This window comes from Triticum dicoccoides, chromosome 4A, assembly GCF_002162155.2.
Source record: "Triticum dicoccoides isolate Atlit2015 ecotype Zavitan chromosome 4A, WEW_v2.0, whole genome shotgun sequence".
NCBI lineage: Eukaryota > Viridiplantae > Streptophyta > Magnoliopsida > Poales > Poaceae > Triticum > Triticum dicoccoides.
In genome coordinates, this window is record NC_041386.1 from 7,987,322 (window position 1) to 7,998,768 (window position 11,447).

Here is an 11,447-nt window from a genome sequence, read left to right on the forward strand (position 1 = left end):
GAAAAATTTGAATGAATAAGTGTGATAAAAGACAACATATTATCTTATATTTTTAAAATAATTCAAATACTAAAAAGATAAGATCTATTAGAATGAAGAAGTGAAATAAAAGATAACATATTATCTTACATTTTGAAAATATTTCAAATATAAAGAAGAGAACAAATATTAGAATGAAGAAGTGAAATAAAACAGAACATTTTATCTTACAAACTAAAAATATTTTAAATATAATAAAGGTAAGAAATATTAGAATGAAGAATTGAAATAAAACACACCATTTTAGTTTATATTTCGTAAATATTATCAATATAAAAAAGAGAACAAACAAATGAAATAAACAAAACAGAATTTGGCATATTTTTTTAATTTTAGTAAACACTGTTAGAAATAATATAGAAAAAAGAGATTTGATTTTAAATATTAGAAATATAAAAAAGAAAATAAATTTTTAAGTTAAGAAGTGCAAAACAAAGAGAATATAAAACAGAAACAAATTTAAGAATTTATAAAATTTAATTATTTCAGCGTGCGGGTAAGGCTGCCCTGGGCTAGCCCACCCGAATTGGGCCCAAGGTAGAGCCGCGCAGGGCACAGCGCAGCGCACAACCGTGGGGGGGTGGGAGTTTAGTCCCACCTCGCCAAGCGAGAGAGCTTCGCACCGGTTTATATACCCGTCTGCGACTCCCCTCCCAAGCTCCTATCATATGCAGACAGTACATTGCCTAACTCTCATCCCCTCTGCCCCGTGGGGCCTACTAGCAGCAGAGATATTCTGCACCACGGGCCTGCATCTTGGCCCATGAACGGATGGGTTCCTAGTCGTATGCAGGCCGTTGTGTATGAATTCTCCTGCTCTGGTAGGTGGGCATTTTTTTGGCATATTGCCATGTGTTTTGATCTTCAAATCACACACTAAATTATACACATGCTCACTTGCATGCAATACACATTTTTTGCATATATGACAAGTTAATGTTTTGACCTTCAAATCACCTAATAAATTTTACACATGCTCACTTACATGTAATACACATGGCTATCAATGGGATTTCAAACAAAATGAGGCCGTGGTCTATGAATTCTCCTCCCACATGCATGCCATGGTCATGGTAGGGTGTGCATAAAGTTTGGGATCATTTGGTGGGACCGACAAGGAAAACCTCTTTCAGACTTGCCCTCCGGCAGACCCGAATGGTCCGGCTTGTACATGGTGCATGGGGGGGCATGCATGAGATGGCCCCAACTTTTGAGAGCATGTGGGCATGGCCAATGTGGCCCCCACGCAAGGTGTGCGTGAATTCAGACACAAAACGCACGTTGCGTCACGCCGGGCAGTGTTCTAGGGTTTTTTTCGACCACCTTCATATCACCTCAACTTTTGCACACATGATCTCTTGGACAAACAAAGCTAGGTTTTCAAGGTTTTATATTTTTTGATTTTTTTTAATTTATAATGACCTCTAGACTGACTGGTCAAAACATCGGTCTATACCTCAGGGGGAATTGTAAAATATTCTTTTTCCTAATTTTCTTTCATAGCCATGTTTGGCACATGTGGGTCATCATGTACAAGAAAATTTTGGGTGATTTGGAGGTGGTGGGAAAAACCACCTTTGTTCAAAAACTGGCTTAAGTGGCCCCTCCGGAATGCGGTGATTTTTTCTACCACCTCCAAATCATCTCAATTTTGGCACACATGATCTCTTGCACAAACAAAGCTAGGTTTCCAAGGTTTATAATTTTTTTGAATTTTTTTATTAATTTATAATGCCCTCTAGACTGACTGGTCAAAACATCGGTCGATACCTCAGGGGGGCATTGTAAAATATTCTTTTTTCAAATTTTCTTTCATAGCCATGTTTGGCACATGTGGGTCACCATGTATAAGAAAATTTGGGTGATTTGGAGGTGATGGGAAAAATCACCTTTGTTTAAAAACTAGCTTAATTGTCCCTCCGGAATGCGGGCATTTTTTCGACCACCTCCAAATCACCTCAATTTTTCCCTTTTCCTTCTGTTTAAATAAAATTACCCGAGCACTCAAAAAATAACATAAAAATTACATGACCCCTCAAATAATAACATACCAAAAATTCAAAAGGTACTTTTATCAAAAACATCTTTTTGAATATTTATATTTTCTTTTCTTATAAATAAGTGACATTTTCAAAATTCTAATAAGTAGGGTAATATAACTTTATTAAAAAATAAAGTACATATTATTTCAAATTCCTTTTTTGCACACATTATTTTTAACTAGTATTACATTACTCTTCTAAATTCACATTTTAATTCCTTCACACTTTGATGATGGAATATTTGCTCTGTATTGCAACATATGTTCAAATGATGGAACATTTGATCTTTTGCGTATTCAAATTATGCATTGATGGAATGTGTGAGGATGAACAATTATCAGTAACTTTACTAAACCCCATGTACTACAATTCATGACAGCCAATTTGGAATATTGCCAGATTCAATATTTGGTATGATTGGCACATGGGCACAGCATGTTGCACTTGCCCACAGCATAGACAAGTGTTGCAGCATGTGTGAAGCAACACTGAAGCGCCATTTGTGATCATTGCACCATCGAAACAATAACTAAACATGAAGGAAGCATTCACCACCAATAAAGTTAAAGCCACACAAATATAGATAGCATTCTAGGTTACCACCACAGGTACCAACCGGTTCACAACAGATCCAGTTCAGACACACAATACATTACATTACATTAATAGAGCTAGTTTCCCACCAGTTCAGACCCAGATGCAACTTTCCAAAAGTAAAACATCATCAAATATACTGATGATGAGTACGGCTTCCAGCTTCTGATGATCGACATGATGTAGGACTAGATGTTAGGGTTTCTCAGGACCTTCAGGAGGGCAGAATGCTGAGCCTTGATCTTGTAGTCATCACTGGAGATCGATGTAGCCCGACAATGTTCCATCATATGCTCCAATAACCCAGACCTAGGCTTGGGCCTGCTGCAGTAGGGGCAGCGGAACTTTTCCATCCTCCAGTTGTGGTACATACCAGATCCTTGGGCCCTGATCTTCAACACCACCTTCTCTTCAAAGGACTCGACGTTCCCCTCGACCACATCATCTCCAGATTCATACTGCACACATTAATGACTAACATTAATACATTATGCATTCAAATACTATAAACACGTAAGACTAACTCAATGCACAAATAACATTTCAACTAGGCCTTACCACGTACGGCTCATCTTCATCACTGTCATATGGGTAGAACCCAGTCTTGTCCCACTTCCTCTTGTTGCCCACAAGATCCTCCTCCTCCTGCTATATTGTCAAACAAGCACATCAATTACACTGAATTGAATTGCAGCTCAAAGAATGTCATTACAAACAAAATTGTGAATGTGAACCACATTGGTATGTTGCAAGTGACCAATATTGTCAATATATTTTCCAATGCAAAATAATTTAATATGAAACCTACAGATAAACAAATAAAGCTACCTAAACAATTTGTTTTTGCATAATGATGGAAAGCTCCAATCTATATTGAAAAAGTGCACTGGTTACACATGGTATGTACATTTCAACAACTAATTGATAGACTATATATTAAGATATCTACATATTAAACCGTAGGGTTATCAACATACAAGTTCATTGATATGTACATACAAATAAATGCTTTCCTTATAAATACAGAATCTAAGCAATCAATCAACAGACAAATGCTTTCCTTCATAAATGCTAATGAAAATCCAAGCTGGATTCTTGACATTCCCTGGATTAACCCAACACTTTTCTTTTGAGGGAGTCCCCCCACACACACACTACTTAATGGAAACATATAGTATATTTTGTTGCTAGGATCCTGCCTTGGAATGTTTACTTCATAGTTATACAATGGTGACATCCCAGCTGCATATTTTTGTAATTCATCATAAGTATTTGCACAAGAGTAAAATCTCTGGCCAGGTTAATTTTATGAGACTGGACAATATGCCTGCCTACAACATTTGGTTTATAAAATTTCAAGGACAATATTTCAAGGCCATGTTGCTGTTTTTGAGGCCACCCTTCTACAATTGTACAATGAGTTATCTCTTAGCCCCCTAAATATAAAATTACATCCATTGCTACTAATTATAGAATCCAACTACAAATTTTAATATGCACAAATTACTGTTTTTGGGATAATGCAGCAAAGCTCCTACACATATTAACATAATGAAGTAGTTAATTAGGTACACCTTCAACTATAAATGCATATATCTCCAACAAACATCTAAAATTTCATTACTTACCTAAACAACAACAAATTATACTATAGATGAATCTTGTCTCATCTAAATCAATTTATTGGCACATCAAAATTAATGCATCCCAAATCAAATATGTTTCCATCCAGTATCATTGAACCACAGATCAAATCAAATAATCATATATGTCTGCAGCATTGAACTACAGATCTAATAATCATATATGGTCTATCTGACCTTAAATTCCCCCTTAAATAAGGTGTTCAACCTCATACTAATTAAAATCTAACAAGCAAAAATTCCACTACTAATCTAATAAGCATCTGAAAAAAAACCATCCCTCAATCCGGCTACTTCTAACCTAATCTAATAATCATATGTGGTCCACCATTCTTGCACGAATCAAATACAAAAAAACCCTAATGCAGAGAAAACCCTACATCCAACAAATCTAACCAAAGAAACTTCTGGCCACAAACCCTACAATCTAAAAACTACCAATTAAAAGTGATAAGCAGATACCTTCTGCTCCGCCTGCTCCTCGCCGGAGTCGGCCTCCACATTCTCCACCTCGTGCGCCTCTCCAGAGCCCGCCTCCAGCTTCTGTGCCTCGTCGGAGATCGCCAGAGCGGGCGCATCTGGCTGGACTGCGCCGCTGCAGCCCGCCCCCGCCTTCTCCAGATCTGCAGCGGGGGGAGCACCGCGCTGGATGCCGGCACGTCCCCTCACAAAGGTGCCCGCAGCGACCTGCCACGCCTGCTCCACCAGATCTGCGCCCCAATCGGGGTGCTCGCCTCCTGCGTCCGCCATGGCGATGGAGAGGATGCGGTGAGGGAGACGAGGAGGTTGGAGAGGGGAGGGAGTGGGGAGTGGAGAGAGGGAGACGATGCGGCGGGGGGAAATGGTGGGCGATGCGGCCGGAGGTGGTTGTCGTCCACATTTATATGATGGGACAGTTTTGGCAACTACCCGTGACACGTGCTGCCCCAAGTGCGGCGGCTGCACGCATGAATGAAAGGCCGCCGTATACAAATACGTATACAGCCGGGCATACGATCTAACCGGGCCCGTACGGGCCTCCCAGGGCTCCTCGACGGCTATACGCGGAGGCAACAAAGACGATCGTGCTCCTCGTTATGAACCATTTTTGGTTCATCCTGGCCGTCGATGTGTTTTTCCACCTCGCGTTCAGCCCAGGGGGAGCACCGAAGCAGAAACGAATCGGAAGAGGCGCAACAACTTGATCCAAGCCCCTAGTGTTCACGTGAAGTACGTGCATTGCTTGAGCTGGGATGCACCATGTTCTCCCCTTTGCCTGCGTCTAGGATAGCCAGTGCGTTATGATGTGCACCCGAAGAGGTCGTCGATGCGGTAAAAGGTCGCAGTCAGGGAGCTCGCGGGGTTTAGGGTGCTCTCCCCATTGAACCCTAGCTCTCCTGAAGTATGCCGAATATGGGGTTGCCCTTTCCTTGGAGCAGTGGCGTAGCCAGCCCGATTTGTCAGGGTGGTCCGGTAATAGAAATATTTACACAAGTTTTGTTTTATTTTAAACAAAATGTTTTTCCTACACTATACATAAGCTATGAGGGAATTCCAGGGTGGTCCATGTACCACCCTAGCCACCCCCTAGCTACGTCACTGCCTTGGAGGAGGGCTTAGGGTTCGTGTCCTTTCCGGCCCCCGGTCGGCGCACTGCCGCAAGACTCCCTGCCAGACTCTTTTGAATCCGATCCGACTGTGGTTTTCTGTAGCTCAGGCTACATGGTACCCATTATCTTTACCATCCATTTATGCATCAAGATCCATGCAGACACATTTGTCTTTTTTGTTTCTCTCAAACGACACAACATATAATCTTCAAATTTTGCAGAACAACAATACATTCTAACTACAATCTAGGAAAAATACTTTCAGATTTTTTTCATGCATTTTAAATACTTGAAATGATATTTTTATTCAAAGAAAATCTTATTTTATATATTTATGTCAGAACAAAAAATCTGAAAGTTTTTTCACGCATTGATATTCTAATGTTTGTTCGATCTGCAAAGTTTGAAGTTCATATGTTGTTTCATTTTTGAGAAACAAAAAAAAAAAATCTTCTTGTTGTTAGTTAGTTGAAGAGTACGGATCTCAAAACAATGCTGGAGGGTTGAAAATAAGAGGTTCCATGTAGCCTGAGCTACAAAGGAACTTTGTGATCCGATCTACAACACGTGTGCCCGAAACACGAAGTCCCAGCGAAGCAAGGGTGGATGTAGCTGCAACAAGGCCCATCGCATGAAGGGGCGACGACGGGCGTGCATGGCATGGCAACATCTCCGGTGGGCACGAGGCCGGGACAAAGCGCCCCTTGGTCGCCAAACCCAGACATCCACCTTGCTATATATCTTCGTATATCAAAGCCATGTCCCTAATAATCACAACCTTGCTTGGAGTAGTAATTCTCGGTATCTTACGCTACCTGGACTTCCTTCTCTAGTCTATCTCTAGAACTAATAATCCTACCTGGACCTTCCGCCCGTGCATATCTAGCGGCGGCTACATATACTTGGCTCCTATCGATGTAGTACACGCCCACGATCAAGAACACAACGAGATCATCGGACGCCCATCGATCGATTGAGAAGAAAAAAATATGACCGAGATGGACGCCGAGGTAGTACGCTGCAATCTCTATCAGCTAGACCTTGTGCAATTCAACACGAAGCGTGGCATGATCGACCGCGGCCTGGTGATTTCGTATGCCCCGGAGGACGACACATGCAGGTTGTTCCGCCTCGACGGCACAATGGTGACCAAGAAGGCTGATGAAATCCCCGTCCTCGAAAGAAGCTCCATCCACGTCGGCCAGTTCGTGGTGTCGGCGACGGACGCCGGTGGCCAAATCGGCGTCGTCACCGGCGTCGCCACCGATCTCCACGTCGCCCAGATCGACGACCGTGGGAAGGTGGGCAAGCAGATCCTGGGAGTGTCGACGGCCGGCGTGCGGCGCGTCAGAGAGCTCAGCCTTGGGGACTACGTCTTGTCCGGGCCATGGCTGGGCCGGGTGGTCGAGGTGTCTGTGGACGTCGACGTCTTGTTCGACGACGGCGCTGTCTGCAGGGTCGCCGACGCGGGGCCCAAGGTGCTAAAGTCGGCGAGTAATAAAAAGGTCTATCACTTCCCCCAGACGAACGTCCCCTTCTACCCTGGGGGGCGTGTCACGAGCGACTCCTTCGAAGGCTCGCGGTGGCTGAACGGCCACTGGAAGCTGGACCACAAAATAGGCACGGTGGTCAACGTGGAGATGGCCGGCGTCTCCGTTTACTGGATCGCATCGGCGCAACGCGGCACCAAGCAACAACTCGTCCAGGAGTCAGCTCCTCCTACTCACCAGCACCCTAGCAGCCTGACCTATTTCTGCTCCGCGTCCGATTGCCTCTGGGCGTTAGGCGACCGCTGCTTTCTTAACGATGATGTCCAGCAGCAGCACGCAAGTTCACTGCAGGCGCACACGGCGCCGCTGCCCACCATGACCGTCGCCAACCACAACACCACCGTCGACGTGCTGTGGCAGGACGGCACGCGGCAGTATGGGGCTAGATCAACGTACCTCGACCCCTATGGGTACCCCTATGAGTTGATGATGGAGCACGACTTCTTTCCTGGGCAGCACGTTGTTGACAACGCTCCTAGCGACGCCGTCGATGATGCTGCCGGAGATGACGCCAATGGATCAGCAAGGCGCGTCGGCGTCGTCAGAAGCGTGGATCACAAAGACCACATGGTGCACCTGTCGTGGTTCAAGGCGGCGTCGACGCGGCCCGGCAACGAGGCCAGCAGCTTGGAGGTCGAGTGTGACGATACCGTGAGTGCCTATGATCTGGTCAGGGACCCTGACCACTATGTTGTCTATGGAGACGTCGTCGTTCGTCTATCAACCGTCACCGTCACCGGAAGCACACCGGCGGCGCAACAACCACAGGCCACGAGCACCCCCGCCGATGTTCCATGGGTCGGGCGCGTTGTTGACCTACTTGACGGCCATGTCCAAGTCAAGTGGAGTGACGACAGCACGTCGATGGTATATATATACACACGCAGCACGCAGGGCATTAATACTCGACTTATATATAATTGCGTAATTTCCATATAATGTTTCAGGTGTTACCCCATGAGATCAGTGTCGCCAACAAGGAGAGCTACATGCAACTGCGCCATGAAATGGCTGACTGGGTGGAGGAGGACGATGTCGGTGCTCCTCAAGAATTGGATGCTGCAAACACGGTCTCTGTCTACCTAGAAACGTTATCGCATGCATGCATTTAACTTATACTCCCTCTCCAAACTAATTAAGATCTTTTAGATCACGAACACAGAGTATTATCACGCATTAGCGTATAAATGATGTGAACATATTAATTTACAGGTCAACGATCCACATGATCCAGCAGATGCTACAAACGTCAAAGGTGGTGACGGTTCTGTGAATGAAGTAGATGGCCTTGCTGAAACCAGGCAGAATGCGGAAGTGCCCATGCACGCACCCACGGGTAGTAACGAAGGTCCTGATGTCGGTAGCGCCGCCACCGAGGCCGACCTCGTTGATCTAGTGACAAGAGGCGATGTAAGTGACGATGATAGCGAGGACGACTCTGCCAATGATGTGGTGTTCAAGGCCACGGATGCCACTGGAGATGGCGGCCCGTTTAAGTTCCCAAATTTTGATGTGGTGAAGAGCCCTCCAGATCATCATTACCTTGACACCGCAGACCAGGTTGGTGCATGCACCAAAAAAAGTACTCTCTTTATATTCTTTTCTTTTTCCTATCTTACATACTTATCTAAATAGCTGGCCTACTATAACATATTGTTTCAACATAAGCATGTCATCTCAACAACATGCATGGAAGAAGGTTCACCACAATATGCAAACATCCATGGAATTTTTCATTCTACAATACTATTAATATTTAATACTCAGTTCTCACAATTTATACCTATCTTCCCTGTGCATGCAACTCATTCACATCAATGAGTCGTGCATGTTTGCCATGTCATCAACATGACATCTCATTATAGTTAATCCTCATAATTTATACATATTTTTCGTATCCATGTAATGCATCTGCACTCATAGTTCATGTGTGTTTGCCCCATCATCTGCATGATCTTATCATATGAAATCCACATGATTTATCTATTACTTTTAGTTAGCACTCGCGCTGCAACGCGCGGTTATCTTGTAAATTGTCGAGTTGAATTTTTCTCCTTTTCTAATGGCTTTAATTCTCCCCATATATGTAACTTAGAAGCCAAAAAGGCGTGCATCTCACTTTCTACAAAAGAAGATGAACTTTAACTTTCCCCCCTAAATTTTTGGTCCTGAATGCAAAGGCAATTCCCAATTAATAGTTTGGAGAAGTAAATACTCCCTCTGTTCCAGATAACAAGTTGGATTAGTTTTTCAAAAAGTTAATCTTCTCTAACTTCGACCGAGTTTATGGGAGAAAAATATTGATGTCCACAATATGAAATCATTATCATTAGATTTATCGTGAAATATATTTCTACATTTTATTTATTTATCAAAGATGTGGATATATTTTTCTATAGAATTGGCTAAACATAGAAATCTTTGACTTTTTGAAAAACTAATACACCTTATATTTTAGCATGGAGGCGGTAGCAATTAATATTTATCTTAAGATACTACTATTGATTACAAAACATTTAATATATGGTGTAGGACTTGCACCTTGATGGGCCAGTTCACAATGATATCCCGCAAAAGAATGTATTTGATAGTTCTATCTAGTCAGGTCCGTTAGGTTGCACACTTGAGATCACTACAGCCACGACATCGTTGGTTGGTGTCAATACACTATAGTATATCTAGCAAAAAAAACTATAGTATATATATAGTAGGGTTTCCTATAACGAAATATATTCTAAATCATGTCATGGTACGACAAACCGGAATTAAACATGCGTTAACCAGTGTCCTTTGTTTTACCAAATGAACTGCAGGGCATCAGCAGCGGAAATGGGTCGGTACACGTAAAAAAGGTGCAAAAGGAGTGGAAAATACTACACGACAGCTTACCAGGTACGGTGCAGTGTGACACCACCCCGAGATTGGCATTTGCATGTAACGTATATGTCTCGATATTTCAATAATTGGTATGTATATCGATCTATGTACGCAGGCACGATCTACGTACGGGCGTTCGAGGACCGTATGGACCTGGTCCGGGTGGCAATGGTAGGCGCCAGTGGGACGCCGTATCAGGATGGGCTCTTCTTCTTTGACATGCAGATGCCGCAGTCCTACCCGGCCGTGCCACCGGAAGTGTACTACCACTCTTTCGGCTTCCGTCTGAACCCAAATTTGTATACCGACGGTACGGTGTGCCTAAGCCTGCTCAATACCTTCAGCGGCGAGGGCAACGAGGTCTGGGTGCCAGGGACATCAAGCCTCCTTCAGGTCGTCGTCTCCATCCAGGCCCTCGTCCTCAATAGCCAGCCATTCTACAACGAGGCCGGCTATGAGCGCCTGATCGACAGACCAGAGGGCCACCGCCACGAGCTGCCCTATAATGAGAACGCCCTCTTGCTCACTCTCCGGACCATGATCCACCTGTTGCGCCGGCCGCCGCAGGGCTTCGAGGGGGTTGTCAGGGACCATTTTCGCCGACGTGGGAGGTACGTGCTCGAAACGTGCGAGGCGTACCTGCAGGGATGCGTGGACGCCGGTCATGGGAGCATGGAGCTGCCGTGCTCGGCCGGCTTTAGGACCGCGCTTGCTAATGTCATGCCCAAGCTCACGACAGCATTCGCGCAGATTGGTGCCCAAGGGTGCGACCATTGTGCTGCCACCAACCATTGACACTCAGATTTTCTTGTATGACACGCTACTTGGGTTGGACCTGTGGAGGCGGGCAGGAAGTAGTAATGTTGACATAAGATCACTACGAGCAATGAAACTTTGAACTTCGGTAGACAGTATGTGTCAACTATTGCTTCTGCCAAAATCTTTACTATTGTCTAATGATTATTAAACCATGGCTCTATGGCTAGAGTTTTGATGTTGAGCTCTTGGCAGCAGGTGTCCTGCTACTGTTTCAACTCGTGGTCCCCTTTCTCTCCATCTCTTATTGCTTGTTAGCTTATCTTTAGTTTGTGTAATGAACCGAAACTTTGGACA

The 11,447-nt window shown here is 44.2% G+C and overlaps 1 protein-coding gene across 1 annotated transcript; it reads left to right on the plus strand.

Annotated features, from left to right (window-relative positions):
• Positions 1–6,905: 6,905 nt before the first annotated feature.
• Positions 6,906–11,129, plus strand: LOC119288715 (probable ubiquitin-conjugating enzyme E2 23). Its single transcript, XM_037568274.1, has 5 exons — positions 6,906–8,324; positions 8,405–8,527; positions 8,670–9,017; positions 10,271–10,349; positions 10,450–11,129. The coding sequence occupies exons 1-5, from the start codon at positions 6,906–6,908 to the stop codon at positions 11,127–11,129; spliced, it is 2,649 nt and encodes an 882-aa protein (XP_037424171.1).
• The last annotated feature ends 318 nt before the right edge of the window (positions 11,130–11,447 follow it).